This window comes from Gambusia affinis, linkage group LG01 (genome assembly GCF_019740435.1).
Source record: "Gambusia affinis linkage group LG01, SWU_Gaff_1.0, whole genome shotgun sequence".
NCBI lineage: Eukaryota > Metazoa > Chordata > Actinopteri > Cyprinodontiformes > Poeciliidae > Gambusia > Gambusia affinis.
The window spans coordinates 17,725,789-17,748,721 of NC_057868.1; the positions used below are offsets into that span (position 1 = coordinate 17,725,789).

Consider the following 22,933-nt stretch of genomic DNA (forward strand, 5'->3'; position numbering starts at 1 on the left):
TCAATCAACTATGTCTACACGCTGCTAAATGTGCTAATGGCAGAGAAATAACTTACTATTTCAGGAAAAAATGTTTATCCACTATCAGTGGTGGCCATGCTAACTAGCCTTAGCCCTGGCAGACTCTGGGAAGAAGCTGTAGCATAACAGCAGGTATGCAAGCATGATTGACAGTGTTAAGACCCTCCTCCTAGCTTTTTATTGGTTGAGTCTAGTTACCACTGAGAGCACTGGAAGAAGCCAGGGGAGCTTGATTTTTTTGTGTCCTCTAGTCCATTATCGCATACTGCCACGTTGAAAACATTATTTGCTTTGAATGCAATCTCTCTCCTTATTAGGTTTCTGGGGCCATGTTTCTGTCAACGAGTCTGCTGAGACAGGTTATTTCCACTGGGGAGTTGGTTGCATAATTTAACTGGAATGGCAAATTACTGGGTGTATTTAGATTTTTTTTTCCCTCAACAATGAATGATTTTTTTTCTGTTGATCTGAAAATATATGACGTTAGTTACGTTAATAAATGCATTTTATTTTTGAAGTTTACTTTTGCGAAATTAAATTGTTCAGTTGTCAATTAAAAGCAATGATTCTGAGACTTTTGTTACCTGTAAACTAAAGTAAACCAACTGGAGATCACCCACGCGCGCAGGACCCCAAGTTGCCAATGACAGAGAGAGAGAGAGAGAGGGGGAGACTGTATTCAGATCACGTGTGCGTGGTATTCAGGAAGTAGCGCAGACTGGCAGTCATTTCAGGTCTGGTGGGGTAGTAGTATTTTGTTTCTCATAAAGTAGGTTCTACCCGCCGAAGACAATGACACAAACGCAGTAAGTTCGATTTTGGACATTGTGTTCTGCTTTACTATCGGAAAAGCCATGCTAGTTTGACAGAAATGGGTCCTGGTTAGATGTAGAACATTCCAGAAACACCGTAGACTGCGGGGTTTCGAGTCCGGGCAGAAACAGTGCAGCAGCCCGAGGCCGTGAAGAAGCTTAGCAGCAGCCGGAGAGTGCGCTAAGGAGTCGCCCGCTATTGTGAGTTCGGGCGGAACTACAATCACGTTAAAGGTAAGTAGGCCTTCAGTTTCACTGTTATAGAAGATATTGAGGTTTAAAACACCCGGAAGCCAGATGTCACGAAATGTCAGGACGCTTTTATTTATTATCTAGTAGCCGTGTCAACCCTTTCGTTTCAGTTAGTTAGCATGTTGCTAATGACATTAGCCGTTGAGCCTTTCCTGCTCTCTGCGGGTAGAAGTGCTGCTGCATATCAGGTTTAGCGACCTCACCTATGAACTGTTTGCACTAACAGCTGCCATGGACTTAGAACAATGATACTACTACTACTACTACTAATAATAATAATAATAACAAATCAGTACAACCTTTACAGTGGAATTATCGGAAAGAAGAAGTTAGCGCACCGGTGAATAATTACTTTGTTTACACATGTACGTTTTAGTTAAGTCTAATGACTAAATGTGGTCTATTGGGAAACCGCAGTAGTGGTAGTTAAATGTCACTTTTTAATAGACATATGAGGACATTAAACGCTATTATTTTCAGGCGGCTAGCTCACCAGCTACTGACCTGCCAATTGTAAGGGCGAATCGACTAATAAAGCCATTTGCTTTTATGAGCAGGGTTCGTATCTCAATAAATACGCACTAAAACGCCTATAAATTTATGTTACTCTTATTTATTGACTTTTTTATCATATGGTATTGCTGAATGTTATATTAGGCTAAGGAAAAGAGGCTAGGCTCTTTTGTAATGGCCGTGTTCCCCTTCAGCGTTGTCATTTGAAACCTGCTCCTAATTGGCTTAAAGCACCCTTGTGTTTGTATATGAAGGAGCTTCTAGTTCTTTTCGTTCCAGCTTTATATACCTGAAACACTAAGTAACTATTCCTGTACGTTTTAAAACATACATATATCACATAAAATATTTGTTAATTCATATGACTGATATTTAAAATCCAGAAATGAATGTATGAGCCTCAACACTACAAACATAATGATCCTTCCAAAAGTATTCACACTGGTTGGTCTTTAGTTATGTTGCAACCACAACTTATTTTATGTGAAAAGCCAACACACACTAACGCATAATTTTGAAAAGGAAAAAAAAAATACATTATGTATATATTTTTTTTAAAAAGCATTTTTTTTATGTGTAAAAATTGTGGTCAGTGTTTGTATTCAACTTGATGCCCTTAATACCATCAAGTGCAGTCAGTTGCCCTTGTATGTCAGATAATTAATATTTTTTGTGTGTATTTTAATCTCAGTAAATATCCAGAGGTTTTATAGGTTTACAAAAAAAAAAAAAAAATCAGTGTACCAGCAGCATGATAAGATGTGCTTATGGAACAAGCAGAACAAACTAAATCTATACTATGAACATAAAGCAGAAGGTAACGGTTTAGAAGTATTGCTGCATACAAAATGGTAACTAAGCTTTTGAAATTAAAGTTTACACCCAACACAGATTAAAACAATAAACACTTTATAATATATGAACCCACACACACTAAAAGCATGCATAGAAGATAATGTTGGAACGAGTTTTGAAAGTTCAGAGCTGACTGTCAGTCAGTCACTGTATGCCATCAGTGTGATCTACTTTATCCTTCTTCTGATCTATTATTTTTTAAACGTTCACTGCTTCTCTACAGGTGCTTCAAGTCATGCACTTGTTTCCAGGTAGCTGTTCGGTTTGGTTATGTTTCACATGATGCTCTCTAAACCAGCGGTTTCTAAAGTTGTGAAGCTCACTTGAGGTTTTGTTAAAACAAAAGTGGAGTCTAAGCTAAATGACAAAGGATCATAGCAAAATGTTTTTTCTGATAAATGTCGAGATGGAAAATACTGCTGTGTATTTCATAGTAGCGCCCGCCAGGGGCCGCTGTGGGGGCTTTAGAGAGTTGGAGGGAAAATGAGGGGGAAAGAAATTCGAAAATAAAAAAAATATCTCAAGTTTTTCATCATAATTCCAATTTTGTTTTTCAGATTTTTAAAATTAATATCTAAGTTTAAATAATTTATGTAAATGTTATTTATGATGCTTTGTCGATGATCTCTCATCAGAAGAGGGGATTGTAATGAAAATTGTATTATCTGTTGATAAAGTCATAATATATTATCTGATAATTAAGTCTTTCCATCCTTAAAACTCATGGCCAACTAAAATCAAAAGGTATGGGGCAGCATTTATGCTAAATGAATGTAATAATCATTGAATAGTGAATAAAAAACATTCTAAAAGTTGATTTTTCTTTACATATTTTGTAGCATTGTCTGTGTGTTTGCGAAGGGGCTCCCTGCCCAGAGGTTATTGCTCTTTACAGGGGCCCTGATCTATGCAAGTAGAAGTTAGCCAACTATTTTTCTTCTCAAGTCCTTACCTTTAATTGTGCCACAATTTGCAAACAGCATTTATATTTACATTGATATGTTATTGTTATTTTGCTTCAGAAATACCTTCTATGTTCTGCTGCAGGTTCCCACGCTGCGTTCAGCACCCTAATTCTGTTCTGGGAGAGTTCAGACCACTATCGTCGCCAAGATAGCCGGGCCAGGCAGGAAGAGGCACACTTCAGATTCCGAGCCCAGCAGCGGTAGTGATTCTGGCGACGGGCGGCCGGTTAGCGCTAAGTGCCTGAAGATGGCCAGCAGCGGGGGAGACCGAGTAGCTGGTAGCGAGACGGCAGGGCGTCGTAGTGGGGCTCAACAACGAGGAGGCGCTAGGGAAAACGGCTCAGCACAGACCAGCAGCACTAGTAAGAAGAAACAGAAGGACAAGGCCAACCAGGAGAGCAGAGAGGCCAAGAGGGCTGCAGCAGCAGCCAATGAAGCGCTGGATGGTGTTCTGGCAGAGGTCAAGAAAGGTGAGAATAAATGAAATGCTCATGCTACTGGAGTAACCAGTTTATTTGACTAGTTGAAATTACTGTGGATAATCACTGGATAACTTGGAGTGGTGCAGTGCTGCTCCTCTGTTGCTGTGTGTCCATTACAAATGTGTGTAATTCTTTGTTTATATTCTGCTAAGACAATAAAAAAACAACCCAATTGCAATTACAGTGTTTCTGTTAAATGATCAATGAAATTGAAATCATGAATAAGCTTGTTCGTGCAATAAGTCATTTAAAATCATGGCAGTAACAGATGTGGACAGTTACAAACATTCATAATGCAGCCATGGTGCCAGCGCTCATCCATCAGAGGACACGTAGGTTTCTTATTCAGGCGTTTTAGCAACAAACCCCTTACACTTGTCAGTGGCTGTGTAGCTGACATTTTGGAGAAATTGTAGTCATTGGTCTTACAGGAGAACTCTGGATTCAACACATGGGGTTGACTCACAACGTTTTATCAACTGCTTGATGCTGTGAGAGCTCTGGTGGAGCCAGCTGCACATTGTCCAGAAAAAAGAGAAGACCGTTCTACCACTTCCTGTTGTCATTTTCAATGTTTTCCCCAGCAGTAACATTTGGCTGTTGATTGCATGACTCATGATGTGAAAAAAGTGTGAAATACATTTATTTTGATGGGGCTGAAAAATTACCTCATGCTAACGCAAAAATTTATCGAAAAATTAGTTGTTTTTTTTTGCCATTTTTATTTAAACAAATTTCTTTTCATATTTTCAGTTTGTGCAATTTTATGGTTAATGGAAACACAGCTTATTCATGACACAAAAAAATAGTTTTTTGCTTTTTTGCTTCCAGTACAGACTGGTTCAGTTCTATAATCTATAACCTTTTCCTAGATGTGTTTGTGGACTGGAAGCAGAACGTGAATGAAGTGACGGTCAGGCTGCGGTGTGGAGACGGGGTGCAGAGGACAGAGGACATCAACACCACGTTCACCGACACACACTGCAACGTGTCTTTCCCAGGTTGGCTTTGCTAAAACCTTAATAGCTGCAACTAAGTGAAATGGAACCAGGCAGGTGTTTGTAAATGTTCATTTCGACTCTATTTTGGTTTGTCTCTAATTGATCAGATGGGCGGCAGTGGAGCTGTCAGTTGCAGGAGGAGATCGAGGCCTCCTGCAGTAAAGCACAGTACAAGGAGAAAGGTGGATTTTTGCATCTCATTTTGCACAAGAAGATTCCGTTTCACATTTGGCCGTCTCTCAAGGTGAGTCACTTTCAGTGTTTCTCTTCCTCTTTTTGCTGTTCTTCACAATAAGTCTGTGTTCAAACTTTAGACTGAAATATGTTTTACTTTAGTTTTACTAAAATTACAAAATGCATCTATAGATTGCAAAGCAGAGATGTGAATCTTTCAGTGTCTTTTGATTCCATTTTTAGGGTCACGATTTGACTTAGAAACAAGTTTTAATTCAGAAACCAATTTGTCTATTCAAACAGCCTGGAGACATTGTTGAAATTATGTGACTGACAAGATGAAAAGACAGTGTAAAGAAGTGGAACATTTATTTAAAACATTTCTATAAGGTTTTAAATAACGTAATGCAGTATTCAGTTGCAAATAAGAGTGGCAAAAGCATACAACTTAAACACATTTTAAAATGGATTTTTGAGCATTTTGAATCAATTTAGAATTCCCAGGACTCAGAATTGTGATTTTGTATAGAATAATTTTTTTTTTCTGCATCTCTATTGCAAAGCAACCAAAACTTTATATTTCCTTTAATGAACTCAGTGGTTTAAAATTCAGAGGCCAAAAACCAGAAGAAAATAACATTTTTCTTTACAGTTACTTAATTTCAAAAGCTAATTGCCAAGTTCACCATGTTGGCGTTTGTTAAATGGCCTCATTTCTTTTCTTAATTCTTTCAGTCAAATAAGAAGGAAAAGGACGTGGCCCGTCCAGAGTCCAGAAATGAAACCAAACCTTCCACCCTGAAGTCATCGGAGAAAGCCAGATTAGCTTTAGAGCAGCTGCAGCCTCGGCCTCCCTCATCACCCGCACACGACGAGCAGAGCCGCAGCGCTGGCAGGCCGGAGCGCGGCTTCAAACGCTGCTTCAAAAACAAAGCGAGCGACAAGTTGGCCCCGGACTCGGCCCAGGTGAAAAAGGGCTCCGACGACCGCTCTGGCGACAGCATCATGTCAAGGGCAGCCGCAAAAGGCGAGCAGCCATCTCAGGAACACAGTGCCGCACGCACCACTTTGCGGCTGCCCAACATGAGCAAAGACCCAGAAGGGGAGCCCGCCTCTGACAGATCTACTGCAGCTGCTGGTAAAATTCCTCATCCCAGCTCACACAGACATGAAGACAACAGAGAAGAGAAAGAGGGAGGCAGCCAGGAATCAGGAGCACCAGGGGCGGCTGCTGGAGACAGAGCTCAGGTGAGACAGTGATCGTTTAAAGCCTCTGCTCAGTTTTGTTCTGAGAACCACTTATTATTGTTTCAAAAAGAAAGAAAATGTTTCAGATTCTCAAGTGTTACCCCATGAAGTCTCAAACCTTCATGGAGTTTTTTTTTTTATCGAAGAAAACCCCATGAAGTGGGTTTTGGTTTTACTATTATTATTATTTACCAAGTTGTAAAATGTTGGCTGGAGAAATTATCTACTACAGTAAGAACCTGGAACATTTTTTTTCACTTTCTTTGTTTAATCTTTTTTTTGTTCAGACTTTAATTGCCTTGTGCGGCTGAGATCTTTATCACTAAAACAAAAGGTGATTCTTCCTTTTTATTAGAGTGAAACAATATCTCTTTGTATCACTGCAGCCTGGATAAGGAAGACTTCTGGACATGCTGATATCATTTTACACCTGACGTTGGTTTAAACTGGAATTTGGTTACCTGCTTCTTTCTGGAGAAGAAAAGTAGTGAAAGAATCTATTGACTTTAGATATTCAGTCTAAAGTCAATGGAGCGCTAACGGATGCCTTTGTTGCCTCTAGATCACTAATATCTATCTTTTTGTGTGAAGGTGGAGAAGACAGACGAGTCATTAGACGTGTCCGAAACAACAATACCTGGAACTGACGGCCATCTAACAGCTGCTGACATCACCGATCGCTTCCAGAACCCAGCCAAATCCAACAAGAACACGGATTCTTCTCCACAGACGCCAAGAGACGGAACTGACCTTGAGCTGCAAGGAAAACCCACGGAGCGTGAATCCCAGCAGGACACTTTCACATCCCAGCAGCCTGGGACAACAGAGACGCTACCAGAACCGGCTGCCGGCGCAACTCACAGGCAGAGTCAATCAGCAGGTCTAACGCTGAAGTCAAGCAGTTGTGACGGAGAGGAGAAACAGGACCAGTCAAAGGAAGAGCCCACTCTGGAGATGATGCAACAGGAAGGTTGGTTCCAAATACAGAATCGATTTAAATGGAAATGTTTTGAGGAAGCTGGGATTATTCCAACTCTTTAATCATTACCATTAGTTTGAGAAAGTTACAAACACTCCCAGAAAACATTCTAAGCTGCGCTTTTGGAAATGAAACGACAACAAAGAAAATACAGCAGTGGACTAAAAAAACCGTGTGTTTCTGTACAATCAAATAATTTGTTAAATAAATAATATACTGCTAAAGATTACTGATGCTTTATTATCTGAAAACAACAGAGTGAGTTGAATGTCATACCAACCTTTATTAAACTGGACGTGAATATGAGTGGAGCAGAATGCCAGGTCCATGTTTCTGCAGTGATTTTCAAAACATCAGCAACCTTCCCTTTGTGTCTGCCCTTGCAGTGCCCTGATTGGGACAAATGTCCTAAAATCTGTATTCCCCAAATTACATTGTTATTGATACCTGCAGTTTGCCATAAGGCTTTGATATTTGATACATACATTTGTGCTGTATTCTCCAAAATGAGCCTTCAAAGAGGGATCATGTAAATGCTGGTACAGGAGCATCTTCCAAACAGACCGGTTTGAATTTTAGGTTGCTGACATACAGTAATCTGGAGCACCAGCTTTACACGTCTTTGCCATCACTGTTACTGCTGTATAAAACAAATAATAATTTAAAATAAATAATCAAACAACACTTAGCCTGTTGGCGGGGCAAGTAAAACTTGATAAAGCCAGGCTTCTAATACCCTGGGGCTAAACCCTGACCACATCCTGACCAGATAAATGAAACTGAGGAAGCATTCTGTATTTTCTTGTTCATCACTTGTTGGTTCAAGTTTTTTTTTTTTTTTTTTTTTGTCTATAAAAATCCTCTGCAGCCCCAGAGCCGATGGTCAACCTGCCGTTGGTGAAAAACGACTCGTACGAGAAGGGCACAGACCTGATGGTGGTCAACGTTTACATGAAGGGAATCTGCAGGGAAACGGCCAGGGTCATCTTCAGAGAGCAAGACTTCACCCTTATCTTCCAGACTAGGTGCTTCCCCTGAATATGCTGCTAAAAAACAGAAGCTTTGCCTCTTTGTTTATCAGAACTAATCACTTATTGTTTGCTCTTTGACAGCGATGCGAACTTTCTTCGGCTTCATTCAGGCTGTGGGCCAAACACGGTGTTCAAGTGGCAAGTTAAACTCAGGTAGCTGCTCTGCTCTGACTTCCTTATGACTGGTTAATAATGGCATGAAAGAAATTGTCTAGTTGGTATTTCCAACTAATACTACTAACATCTGAAAAAGTGCAAGTTCTGCATGAAGTTGATGGCATTATTGTGAGCTGTTTAATAAAGTGTGATGTGACCTTCTGTGTGGCAGGAACCTGATCCAGCCAGAGCAGTGCAGCTACTCCTTCACCCCGTCCCGCCTGGACATCACCCTGAAGAAGAGACACAGCCAGCGTTGGGGCGGCCTGGAGGCCCCGGCCTCACAAGGTCTGCTGCCAGCTTTCTATTTAGTCCCATTTAGTTCTCTCAAGGACTCTACAGAACTTCATCATTCATTTTATTTGTTCTTTCTAAACAAAATGTTTAGTGTTAAATGTTCATTAGAATTTTAAAATTTGATTTTTCAGAATGTGGTGTTGCATTATAATACCTTTGCCATTATATTACTTGAAAACAAGCAATATTTATAATAAACAATACTATTGTTTATCGGCAGGCTTAGCTTTCTCCAGAAGTGTTTTTAAGCAAAATAAATATATTTTTTTTAGGAAATCTGTAATTGATATTTAGCACAATTCACGGTGAGTCTGTTGGTGATCTTCTAACCACAAGCTCTGTTGTCCTGTTTAAGGTGCAGTGGGTGGTGCGAAGGTTGCTGTGCCCTCCAGCCCCGCCTGCATGGAGAAGAGCCAGCCAGGCAGCAGTCAGCACAGCCTCCCAGCCAAGGAGGAGCCCCCGAGGGTCGGAGAGGAGCCCACCAAGGCGTCTCCCAGAGGAGTGGAGGAAACAAGTCTGGATACCGTAGCTCCCCGCTCCGTCTCTGAGCACGTTAACATCACCAAAGCAGAGCCCACAGTAACCACGGTGAGGGGAAAACACAACAGGTTACTCCAGCTCAAGCAAGCAACATAAATTAAGATGTGTGTGAAGATAAGTGGGGAAATGTGTGCTTGTGTTTCAAGCCTCAGCCCAAGCCTACTTGCATGGTGCAGCCCATGACCCATGCACCACCTGTTGCTAACGAGTGCCACGAGGAAGAGGAGGAGAAGAAGGTGTGCCTGCCTGGATTCACAGGACTGGTTAACCTGGGCAACACCTGCTTTATGAACAGTGTCATCCAATCCCTGTCTAACACCAGAGAACTCAGGGATTACTTCCATGGTAAACACAACCATGTTACTGCTCTAGGTGATCCATGATCATCTAACCAGGAACTTTTATTCAACATCAACAGAATTTATTCTCATCACTAAAATTCATTCATTGCATTTTAATCAAAAACCATACAAAACAAGCAAGATTATCAATTCAAGTACCCTTTTTGCTGCTGAATTACTCAATAAATAGATATATGAGCTCAACAAAAAAGGTATTTATTGTTTTAAGCTGTTTGGATTTTTCAATCGTCAAATTGGGGGAAAGTGTTATTGTAGCCATTTAGCTTTCAATGTTCCAGGAAGCTGATCAGGGGGTCATTGATGTGACTTCTATAGAAATGTGGACAGTGGACACGGACATTAGCGTTTGGGACGTCTGTGCTGCTGCTACATGTTTAGCATTGAGATGCTATTTTAGGCTTTAATAGGTTAGCTGATAAGCTAACTAATTTTAGCATAACTTGAGCTCAATGACAGCATCCCACCAGATCATTTTTTGAAGCAGAACTTCAAAAAAGTTCTGCTTCTCTTGACTGAGAAGTGGTCGAGAGAATCGTTTTTGTTGTCCGTTGATGTTTGCAGATGTCACTGTGCTTCAAATTTATGGGCGTGCCAGAAACGTACGATTACAAAGGTTCCGATTTGAGACTTTTTTGTGTAATCAAAATTAAGACGTTAAATCCCAGCCCTCTGAACTGTCTGTAGCTATACTATAAGGTCTTGGTTAAAACTTCCTGATCTCTTGAGTTTTCCCTCCTTGTCAGATCGAGCGTTTGAATCCGAGATCAACTGCAGTAATCCGCTGGGAACTGGAGGTAGGCTGGCCATCGGCTTTGCCGTTCTGCTCAGGGCTCTGTGGAAAGGGACTCATCATGCCTTCCAACCATCAAAATTAAAGGTATTCTAATTTTTTCTAACTTGTTTGGAATATGTCTTCCGTTTCTCTCACACTATCCTTTTCACGAGTCACGTCTGAACTCCTGCATTCTCTTCTGATCTCACAGGCAATCGTGGCCAGTAAGGCCAGCCAGTTCACAGGTTATGCTCAGCACGATGCGCAGGAGTTCATGGCCTTCCTCCTGGACGGACTCCACGAGGACCTGAACCGGATCCAGAATAAACCCTACACTGAGACGGTGGACTCTGACGGACGTCTTGATGAGGTGGATTGGTTGTGAAAAAATTGGCCCCCTGGGATATTTACTTACTTTATTCTATTAAGCAAAACCAAGTTGAAGTTTGCTTTCAATTGGTTGTTTTTTTTTTCTGTTGTTACAGGTGGTGGCAGAGGAGGCATGGCAGCGGCACAAGATGAGAAACGACTCGTTCATCGTGGATCTGTTCCAAGGCCAGTTTAAATCCAAGCTAGTGTGCCCCACATGCTCCAAGGTAATATTCAGCTCCATTAAAATATGGGATGACAGTCCTGGCTTTACCCCGTCTCAATCTCCCTACTATTTCTTTTTACAGGTCTCCATCACCTTTGACCCCTTCCTGTACCTCCCAGTTCCGTTGCCACAAAAACAAAAAGTGCTCTCTGTTTTCTACTTCGCTAAAGAACCTCATAAAAAACCAATCAAGGTGAAATGATCATTTGTTCTCTCTGCTTCTCCTGGTTTCCTGACATGACGAGTTGCAGTTTGACCCCATTCCCCTTTAACACACTTTTCCACTCTGTGTCATAGTTTCTGGTTAGTGTGAGCAAGGAGAACTCCAGCACTGCTGAGGTTCTGGAATCTATCTCCAGAAGTGTGAGGGTCAAGTCTGAGAACCTCAGACTGGCGGAGGTTAGTTTTCTTAATACTTTTTTAATGTATACTTTTATTCTCAGCATCTGTTTATATACATAATTTTGACAATTTTTTTGCAGAACTACAAGCCTAGTTTACAGGTCTTTGCATTTTTTTGCACACAATTATGTTTATTCCAAATTTTCCACACAAATTACCCAAAATATTTAGTTGAAGTGATGCTATTTCCCACCTGCAGGTGGCAGTAATTATTTTTACTACACTGCTGCCCCTCATCCTTACTTGATCTCTTTTTTTCTCCATTATAATCATCTAAATGTTTTTAGATGGGCTTAAAGAGTAAAAGACGGCAAAATTCCTAACAAATATTTCTGAAAAAATACCTTAAAATCAGTGGGTTTTTTTATTGCAAAAAGACTCACAAAAACAATTGTGAAAACTATTACGTAAATGCAGAAAAAGGAATAATTTGGTTAGTGCCTTTTAAAAACGCCTTTTAAAACGTTTTTAAAAATGATGTCACGTAGTACTAAAAGGATTAATCGTGATGAATCGATTATTGAAAAGGCCAACGAATTTAATAATCAATTAACTGTACAGAGACTTGAAATGGCCAGTTGCTGAAAGAACACACTAATAGCAGTAGCTAAGTCAAAACTATACAAAAAATGTTCACATTTTGCATTTGAGATTAAAAGAAAAAACCTGGAAATTTGTTCTAACCTAAAATCTTTTAGTGGCAGTTTTGGCTGAGTTCAAAAAGAAGAAAAAGAATCACCTATTAAGCATCTACTACTATTCAATGATTAGTGGGTTAATCCAGAAAATAATCAGATTACACTGTATTGATATGTCAAGCAGAAAGGGCTGAGCTTTTCACATCTTGATAGATTTTTACCCTAAAATGACATACAACAAATGTAGAAGTTTTCCTGATGGGAGTTCTTGTTTTTCTTCTCATCTGCCAGGTGGCGAAAAATCGCTTCCAGCGCATCTTCCTGCCGTCCCATTCTCTGGACACCGTGTCGCCGTCTGATATGTTGTTCTGCTTCGAGGTGCTTTCCAAAGATCTGGCCAAAGAACGAGTGGTGCTGCTGAGAGTGCAGCAGGTAATAAAGAGAACTCTTTAGTTGTTCTGCGCGTTAGCTGAGGTGTAACGATTAGATCTGAACTGGTCCGTTTTGCCTTCCAGAAACTCCAGGTGCCCAACATCCCCATCTCAAAGTGCGCTGCCTGCCTGAAACCTCCAGTGTCCGAGGAAGACAAACTGAAGCGGTGCACCCGCTGCTACCGAGTGGGCTACTGCAATCAGTGAGCATCATGGGATGTCTCAGAGTCGAACTGTAAATGTCTGCAGCTTTTACTTTATTTTCTTTTTTCTGTCCCCCCAGACATTGTCAGAGAACTCACTGGCCCAGTCACAAGAGTCTTTGTCGCCCCAACTCTGAGAACGTAGGCCTGCCATTCCTCGTTAGCGTCCCAGAGTCCCGCCTGTGCTACGCCCGCCTCGCCCAGCTGCTGGAGGGTTACTCCAGGTAATCGCACCACCTCAGCTGCTCACCTGTTTGATTCATTTTAGTCATGACTTCCTCTGCCCGTCATTTTTATATTAAACTTTAAAGACGCAACAGGAGTTCTGTTTTTGTTGGGAGTAAAACCAATTTAAAGGTGTTAAATTATAAAGTTAGATAGTTAAATAGACAGAAATATAGATATATGCTGTCTATATAAGAGAGCATTTTTATAACATTTGAAGGTTACCTGGTTACTTCATTGTGCCATAAATTGGCACTACATGCCTGGAAAAGATATAATACTGCCCCTTTTAAGGATTTGTGATTAATTAAACATTCTAAAAGCAATTTTAATTCATGTCAGTTATTACCCGTTATGGGATTATCATAAGTGATGCCTCTAAATGGCAAATTAGAATCCTAATCCGAGGCTTTTTTATGCTTTCTTTTTTTTTTCAGGAGTTTGCATTAATAGATTTCTCGTTGCTTAGAAACATTAATTGCTTTTAAACCATAACGGCTGTAAAACAATAGATTGTACTTTTATAGTTGATGTGAATTCTACTGCTGTGGTGGTGAAGATCCAGGTTTCAGGAGTTAAATTACTTCAAAATATCTTGAGTCTAAATTTTGTAGATGTGTTGCATAAACACCAAAACTCAGAATCTGTACCATCACATCAGCCTAAGAAGCAGATGACTGTGTGAATCCTGATAAAACCAACTGATCTGTAGTTGTATATTTACATATAGTTTTAACAAATATGTAAATGACTTTTTTTTTTTCAACTAAAGTTACATACTGCAGTTTTAAACCTATACATCTACATTTTTCCTTCCCTGCAGGTTTTCTGTAAACGTATTCCAACCCCCGTTCCAGTCAGGCAGAACGTCTCCTGAAACAGCCCAGTCCCGGTTAGACGCGCTGCCAATTGCGCTCGGCTCTCCTGACGGTGCTGGAGGCGGAGACGAGGCCAGGGGGGCAGGCGGTGATGTACAGGCTGGCAATGCTGACTTGGAGAGCCCCTCTCTGCCTCCTGAGCTCCAGGGGGAATTCAGCCAGGCGTCGGCGAGCCACTCCGAGGCGTCGGGTTCCTTCTCCCTCTCCAGCACCCGGACTAAAGACTCTGGGTTTTCCGAGTCCGTTTCCTCCACTTCCTGCTGCTCTCTGGACCCTCAGGCCGAGAAAGAGACGACATGTGAGAAAGCGGTGCGGCCAGAAGGTAAAAAGCCAACAAAAAGTCTTTGGATTTTACATCAGGCATCACTAAATGGTGGACCTCGGTCTGAATCGGGACCAAGTGATGGCTCTGCTTGAACCCGCCTCCAACCCGATAAATTCACAGAAATAAAAAATCCAGATTTTCCAAAAATTAAATCTGCCAAAATTCAATAATTTGATAAAATGTATTGGCCAGCACTAACAGAGATTCTTCTTCTTTGGTTTTGGTCTGAAGCTGCAATAACAGGGTACCAACAGCCAAGCGAGGCAGCGTCAGGTCATGCCAGTCAGTTCTACATCGGTCTGCTGGACTCGAACAACAAGGAGCAAAGGCTGGATGAGAAAGGTACAAGAACGATCATCAGTGTAATTGGATTTTAGTTAAAATGCAACTTTGTTTCTTAACTTGAATTTTCCCTCATACTCTCTCTGCAGAGGATGCTCTCGCAGACGTGGTAGATGATGCGACCTTGGAGCTGGTGTGGAAGAACAACGAGCGTCTGAAGGAGTATGTGCTGGTCAGCTCTAAGGAGCTGGAGTATGAAGATGACCCCAGCTCCATGAGCGAGACGGCCAGAGCAGGACATTTCACCCTGGAGCAGTGCCTCAATCTCTTCACCAAGCCTGAGGTGTTGGCACCTGAAGAGGCCTGGTAGGGACAAACATTTACCACCTCAGTCCCTCCTAGGGTTCCAAAACATCTTTCCCACTACAACTAGAAGGCGTGCTTCCAGGACTGCAAAACCACAAAGTACCAAGTATTTTGTGTAGTTTCTATTGGACATATTTTAGTTCATTAAGATATAAAATAAGACAAAACTAACTTAGAAGTAACTTTTCAGCAAAATACAGGAATTTACTTTCAGTAAAACATTCCTTAGTTATTTTAAAATGTACTAATTACACGGGCAGGTTATTTCACTTATAACAAGACATTTTCCCCATGTTACAAGTGAAATAATCTGACAGAGAGACTAGTAGTTTCTCATCAATATTAAGAAATGTTTTATTTAAACAAGATCTTATAGAGGGATTATTGGTTGACGTTACATTGTCAGCAGCCACTCTGCTGCGTAAGCTGCCTTCAGAACGCAGGCAAGAATACCTTATTCTAACTATGGAAACTATTTACACTTTAATTTTTTATTGTTCATGTTGGAGATCTCATAAAATTACTTCATTCTCCTAATATTATGACTAATAGGCTAATAAAATAGTTTATCTTCACTCAGCGCAAGTCCCGCATGCAGCTTTGCACCGTCTGCAGTTTTCAGAGGTTTTATTTTTAGCCCATCGTCTCTGTACCTCACTCTACCTTCTGTTCAACTCACTCCATTTTTAATTTCTGAAGGCTTAGTTTGTCAGCTGCTTTGATGGGTGCAACTACATCTCTGTTTTACCTCTAATTGTGACCAATTGTGACTTTTATCTTTATCCTTTGCACGCTAAATCTGAATTCCCCCCCTTTTTTCTTTTAAATGAAAACTTACATTTTTGGAAAACCCTATTCTGGTGCCCTTATTGCTCATCCATCTTCACTATTAATGGGACATTTTCTCGCGTCATTTATCGTGTCACCTGCATTTGATGGTTATGGGTGGTTAGGACACATCTCAATCACTAATGTTAATTTGGTTGAATAATTTATATTATCACACTGTGTAGGACACTGACTGACATGCTATCTGAGGTTAAAACTTCAAGATAAATGCAGGCAACCATGGCAACCAGTGAGCGCTTAAAGATCTCTCTGGCTCTTTCATCAGTCAAGTTGTGCATGCATCCGCAGTTTTTTACAAACAAATCATTCCTTTTATTTTTTCTGAAGTTACTTGTAAGTATTTTTTGTAGTAGTTTTTTTTTTGTTGTCTTATTTCAAGATTTTGCTCAAAAAACTTAACGGAAATACTTGCAGTGAAATATGTGGAAATTTCCGCCAGTTTTCTGGAAGATAGAACTAGTAATTAAAGAAATGTCTGTAAATCTTTCTTTGACAAATTTCTGGAGTAATTGATGTTCCTTGTTGCTGAATTTGCTTGATCTTTTTTCCTCCCTGCTTCCAGGTACTGTCCAAAGTGCCAGCAGCACCGAGAGGCCTCCAAGCAACTCCTGCTGTGGCGTCTGCCGAACGTTTTGATCATCCAGCTCAAACGTTTCTCCTTCAGAAGCTTCATCTGGAGGGACAAGATCAATGACATGGTCGACTTTCCTGTCAGGTGATCGCAGCTGCTGTGAACTGATCTGAGAGGGTTTAGCATGTGAAAGCACAAGATGGTTGGTAGAAATGAAACATTAGTGGAAATCTAACCCTCTTAAACAATGTTGGGTTTCAGGAACTTGGATCTGAGTAAGTTTTGCATTGGCCAGAAGGACGAGATGCAGCAGGCCCCAATCTACGACCTCTATGCAGTCATCAACCATTACGGAGGGATGATTGGAGGGCACTACACAGCGTACGCTCGCCTGCCCAGTGACAAGAACAGTCAGCGCAGTGATGTTGGTAAGTTTTCCTCCTTCCCAAATGTGTCTGTGTACTTTTGCTGACTCTGATTGTGATTGTTAAAGAAAAACGATATTATGTAAAAGTATTTTATTAGTGTCTAAAATTAAGGCCTTATAATGTCTTGATCTCATTAAGATAATTTTAGTTGGATTTAAATATGTCAATCACAGATCTTAAATTTTGTTGTAGCTGGATTATTTCGGGTTTTTTTCCTCGCAAGACTTTTCTGTCAGGCAAAAGTTTGAGTCACACGCAAACATCTTCATTGCACTCTGCTACTCCAGGCACAGAATGTTTTGAGTAGCCAGCTGGTTGCCAGGTTAATATGCCTTTGCTAGCGAGCTAGATTATAATTTTTTTTTTACATCTGTTATGGGCACAAATCCAGATTCCCATTGTTTTACTATTCTTGATTGTAATTCAGAAAGTTTCTCCAATCGTACCCTGTATTTAAAGTTTTTTCTGTCTTAAATTTTACTCAAGGTGGCATTAAAAAGGTCTTAAATTTGGCTTGCTGAAACCTGCAGATACCCTGTAAAAACGCTGCGACTGATTCACATCAAACATAACTAGTTACTTTCTGTAAATGTTCTCCTTTGCTATATTGCATTTTGAGTTTGTCTTCAATGCGTGGCTACAGGGTGGCGGCTGTTTGACGACAGCACCGTGACAATGGTGGAGGAGAGCCAGGTGGTGACGCGTTACGCCTACGTCCTGTTCTACCGCCGCAGGAACTCCCCCGTGGAGAGACCACCACGTTTCCTCTCTCCCGGAGCCGAGTCAGCTACAGCCACAGGAGCTTCTCCCAGCCAGGTGAGGGCGCCACAACCATAAGAAACCACAGAGTCCTCTTCGCTAAGAGGCTTTGCTTTCGTTTCCTGGGTTCTGAGCTGTACTTTAAATGAAAGGTTAATTTCTTCAACCATAGTAACATAAAAAAAACTGTTTATGTTAAATAGTACCATGTAATCACACATTGATTAGATGTTCACATATACCTTTCAGAGGTTTCGTGTAATAAATGTTCCAGCCACTAGGAGGAACTTTTAATGGGTTACAAAAGAGAAGCATGTGTGTGAAATGTTTGAGAAACATTCACTCATCAGAGATTTTCTGAGTTCTGATGAATGAAGCCAATCTGCAAAGGTCTCTTTTTAACAATTCAAAATGTTTTGAACTCAGCTGTTCATTTTATAATGCCTGTAAGGGCAATAAATCCATTTTAACGCTTAATCCAATGTAATATTTTTGGAAATGTAATTTTTGGAAAATCAGGTTGTTTTTCCACCAATGTATTCCTTGTGTTTCCATACTTGAATCTTGTTATCCCACCCAGAGCCACCATCTTGTTTTCTAGCTTGTATTTATTTGGACTCCCAGAAGGGATGATGGAAGCAAGTGTTGGAAAGTATTTAATCATTTCTTATGTTTTATAAGAAAAAAGTGAGGGAAAAATAGTTTATAAACAGAAATCAGGTTTTGTAAGAAAAACATCTGATTTAATTTTTAAGCCAATACGTGCCACTGTGAGCATTTTGCATTTATCTTGTCTGTTGACATCGGCAAAGTGAAAAAGAAAAATTTCCTATAGTACGGTCTTTTTTTTTTTTTTCTTTTTTGCTGCAAAATTTGTGGAAATCAGAAATGGAGTGGTTCATGAAAAATGTTAACATCACATGATGTAATTTCTTTAAATTAGCCTTTTTAAAATGAAACAAAAGAAAGTCAGTTACTTTAAAAAGATACTGTAACATTTTTACTTGTAACATTCAGTATACCTGTGGATAGAATTGGTTGTTGTTTTTATCCAATAGGCCAGCATGTGAAGTGCAAGGAAAGTGATTCATGGTTTTCAAAGATTTTTATGAATAAAACTGTTCATTTTCCACCCTAGACATATCACTGTAAAATCCTTTATTTATTTATTTATTTTGCTGCATTTACAGCTCCGTTCATCTTCACACTTTTATTCCGATTGCTGTAGCATGATACTGCCACCACCATGCTCCACACTGTGGATCTGGTGTGGTAATCTCTGAAAACCTTCCACCTTTTTCCTTCCACTTCACTTCTATACTCCCATGTATTGATCCGTGACACATAAATGACACTTCAGCTTATGGTTCCGGCGTCTAAGGGGTACGAATACTTTATGTGTTAAGCGCTCCGTCCTGCCTGTCGTCCCTCCTGCTTGGCAGGCAGCTCACTGTGGCGTTACCAAGTGCGGTCTTAGTGTTTGTTAGAAACTCGCCTTTTCCCAGTAGCTGACACCCGGTTTCCGCCAATCGCAGGCCTCTGTAATATGGCGGGAAATGGAGGAAGAAGACGAGGGGCCCGACGAAGGGCCTCACGGACTGTTCCGCTCCACGCTCCGAAGCCGACAAGCACAGAGGAACAGAGGCGAGGAAGAGGCAGGCGCACGCCGCCGCCGCAGGCACAGGATGTCAGACTATCCCGACGATGACTGTGTGCGATATCTAGTGGTGGCCACGCTCACTGCAGTCATCGCTCTCTTTGTTAACTTAGTTTATCCCCTTCTATACAAAATCAGATGAACCTTTAATTAATAATGCTTTCAAATAAGACAAATACCTTTCTAATAACTGAGGTATTTGAAACGAAGATTGCACTACACGCTTTCTGAAAGGATTCTCTGGGACTATGATAGATGTTTCAGTAATAAACGAGAAGTAGTCTTATAGTCGAGGCTAAGGTAGATGGATAGCTTTAAAACTGCAGTGTGTAACTTTTGTTGGGGAATAAAGAACATATTTACATATTTGTTAAAACTGTCACCATGTCCTGACACTATAGTATGTGTCAGAAAGCTTATGAAAAGATCCTTTGCCTCCTCCCTGAGCTACTGTTGCCATCTGAAGAAACAAACAACCAATCAGACCCAGAAGGAGCGTCGGCCTCATCTATTCACTACTCAATGTGCTAATGGCTGATAAATAACTTACTATTACAGAAAAATTCTTTATCCACTGTCATCGGTGGCTATGCTAACTAGCCTTAGCATTTATTACTGGCTATGCTAGCTGCAGCGTAGCAGAGAGTGGGGTAAAAGGCCTGTGCATGAAAATGATTGGCATTGCTAAAGCCCGCCTCTTGGCTCTCATTGGTTGTTTCTAGATAATGCTTGGAGAAGATAGAGGGACTCATGTCATACTGTCATGGCACAGGGATGGTTTCCAAAAATAAATTATATATAAATCTAAAGTTACATTCTGCAGGTTTAATAAGCCCACTCTTTACTAAGTCATCTGAGGTCAGTAATTATTATTACCTGGAGCAGACTTGATGAGCTAAAAGCTGTGGAACTTTCCAGTTAATTCTTCCTGATTGGGAACCAGAAGTTTGTCTGTGAGGCTTTTGTGGGTCAGTGACATAAGGAGGGATAATTAGACTGAAGTAAGGAAGCTAGCCTGAAGCCAGCTACTGCTGCTGCTGCAGGAAACCTTCATTTCTCTGCACAAGGCTCCTGCAGTGAAGCTGCAACCTGAAGGCTCTTTCCTCCTGATCCATGAGCAACCTGGTTCTTGCCTTGTTTATTCAGTGGATTTAGTTTAAAACGTCCTTTTCTGTCCCTTTTATTGTCGTATTTTACACGTCCTGTATGTTTTCTGCACTGTAATGTTTTTTTGTTGTTTTTTATTATGTAATAATCTAGGCATGGGCTGGACTAGTATGTTTGAAATGCCGCAGCATAAATATTTCAACTCAAACTGTTCAAGTTCCTTCTAAATGGATGTAGATGATCTGAAGATGAAGCTCTGACTGAAACCACTGTAGTGAGCAGAGGATGCTCATGATTTATCCACCACGTTTCTCCATTTTCTGAATAGAAGATGGGGCTCCTTTACTGAATTTAGCTTTTTCAAATTTTGTGTTCAGCAACAGGTGGGGGAGGAGCAGTGCTGTTACCTTAATTCCAGAAACTATCCCATGCCTAATAACAGCTCATTACGTCTTAATTTGTTTGATATATTTTTACATGATATATTTAAAGCCACAAACATGCTTTACATTTTGGAATGAAGTGTAGTAAGCAATTTGTTTTTTGTCAAAGCTGCAGAATTCTGTTCCCTTCTGACTATATATTTTTATTGCATTTTAAAGCACTCAGAAATTGTACCTATATATTTTCAAGAAATTTTCTTTTGTAACAAAGTATGTATATATATATATTTTAATGTAATGGGATTTAATTTATAAATTGCAAAACGGCAGCAATATCTACATTTTTCACAGTTCCGCCTTCTTTCTTTATGCAGATGTTTTTTTTAATGATTTTCCTGTTTTCTGAGAGCATTTCTGAGTCTCAGGGAAAGTGGTACTAAAGCAGCAATAGATGGTCTGTTATCCTCAAATGTTTTCTTATAAATTAAAATTAAGGTATATGAATGCTTGACTCTGATATATGCAATGCGTCCCGTTTTAATGTGCGTTTAACTTTTGAGCTTTGTGAAGAGGTATGAGGAAGGTTGCAATATCCTCATGCAGGGAGCACAATCACTACTGTTCTGACCTGAAATGATCCAGACTTGATTAAGACTGAAGGAATCTGATTTAGTAATTTTAAGCCACGTGTAAAGTAATTAAAATCAAAGGAATATCTTTTCATTTCCTTCCAGTACTGTATTAAAGCTGCTTTCTAAATAAATCCACACTACAACCTTGACTGAAACTGTCTTTTGTTTGTTGTTTCTTTCCCTGTTTCACTAGTTGAATGTCTGAGGATCCTTCGTTTAACTGGTGATTTATCTTCCAGGCCTCTAGCCAGTCACTGTTTGGGACAGATCTGGACCCTGAAGGACCCCCCACCCTCACCCCGGAGGTGCCAGCTGACATTTTCGCTCACTCTGCGGAGTGCACGGCACCGTCCTACAGTAACATGGAGGAGGTGGACTAGTTGCCGTGGCGTCCAAAAAAAAAAGAGGGTTTCCAAAGCTCAGTTGTGGATGTGGTCAACCAGGGTGTCGACTGTTTTCTCTTCGACTCAGAGTAGTAGTGACTTCCTAAACATAACGCATTAGGGTTTAATAAGCTGGCATACGCCGTCTAATTCATCCACTGCAAACACGGCTTCCACACCTGCACCATGCAGCCATGTTTCAGAGGTCAGAGGTTAAGCTGTAATCAACCATCAGGTCTGGTCTGGAGCTGAAAACCTGGACCGGACCGGACTGGACCATCCCCGACTGACGCTTTGGACTTTTAGGCTAATTCTGTAGAGTTTGATTGGTGCTTGTTTAAAATGTGTGTAAATTATTTTTGAGTTGTTTTGCTGCAGCATCTCCAGTCAGTTGCTTCGTTTCTTTCTGCAGGGGGGGGACGTGAGTTTTCTGTCTGTTTTCTTAAAGATTTTTGCCTTTTTTTTGTCTTGTAATATTTGATCCTGTGGATGTAAGTGTTAGAGGGCTTTGGTATAAACTGAAATATGCATGACTTGATTTTTGTACAGGCTGTAATCACCCACCCTGAGCTGAAATGCTATGTTGCTCCGGTTCACTGTTGCAGGTTTGTCTTGAGTTGTCCAGTCTAAACCCTACAACGTTTGTCATAAACTGCAGATAAAAAGTAAGAACGATTATTAATCCTGCTGTGGAAGCTATAAATGGTTGATTAAAATAAAACTGCTGATGGAAAAGCCTGCAATGTTTTCACTCATCTGGACCTCTGTCAATTCAGGAATATCTGAGAAAAAGTGTATCTCTAAATAAAACTGGTGAAGACTATTCATATTTGAACCTGCCATGTTTATTTTTTCAACTTGTAAAATTCCTATTTCTACTGAACAGCAGTGGGTTGTTTAACATACTTTTTCCAACAAAGTTTGTCTTTAAAAACATTTTATTTGAAGTGTTATGATTAGACTCTTCTTAATACAAATCAGTACTTCAGGGTTGTTTTAAATTGACATTTATTTTTCTGATTTTTTAAAAATTTTTGTTTAGACCTAATAGTGGGAATAAAACTAGTTATGATCCAGAAAATGTGATTTACCCAGTTGATGATTAATTTTTCACATAATGCCAGCTTGGTTTGAGTAGCTTTCTGTTTCTCATACAAAAAAGAAATCATTGTCATGACTGATATTAACATTTGTTTGATCTGAAACATGGTAATTGTAAGAAATAAAACAAAATGTTGGGGTTAAATACCATTACAGCACTGTACAAAACTATCGAGATGTGCAATCCAAAAAATGTTAAAGTAACTAAATATATGTTTTCAGTGGACAGGGCACCAATGCTTTCTCTAGCCCAGGGGC

At 40.3% G+C, this 22,933-nt stretch overlaps 1 protein-coding gene across 2 annotated transcripts; it reads left to right on the forward strand.

The window, feature by feature from the left end:
• The first annotated feature begins 643 nt into the window (after positions 1–643).
• On the forward strand, positions 644–22,399 carry usp19 (ubiquitin specific peptidase 19). 2 transcript variants are annotated; one of them, XM_044106726.1, is made up of 26 exons: positions 644–1,067; positions 3,501–3,888; positions 4,773–4,901; positions 5,009–5,145; positions 5,811–6,323; positions 6,915–7,293; positions 8,171–8,327; positions 8,415–8,486; positions 8,662–8,777; positions 9,148–9,374; positions 9,473–9,671; positions 10,432–10,565; positions 10,672–10,830; positions 10,946–11,056; positions 11,138–11,248; positions 11,353–11,454; positions 12,387–12,527; positions 12,611–12,729; positions 12,810–12,953; positions 13,778–14,154; positions 14,389–14,499; positions 14,589–14,805; positions 16,217–16,369; positions 16,487–16,653; positions 17,297–17,469; positions 21,431–22,399. In XM_044106726.1, the coding sequence occupies exons 2-26, from the start codon at positions 3,666–3,668 to the stop codon at positions 21,569–21,571; spliced, it is 4,512 nt and encodes a 1,503-aa protein (XP_043962661.1). In that variant the 5' UTR covers positions 644–1,067; positions 3,501–3,665; the 3' UTR covers positions 21,572–22,399. The 2 variants fall into 2 exon arrangements, with proteins under 2 accessions (XP_043962661.1, XP_043962583.1); XM_044106648.1 differs by having other exon boundaries at positions 645–1,067; positions 9,142–9,374.
• Positions 22,400–22,933: the final 534 nt, after the last annotated feature.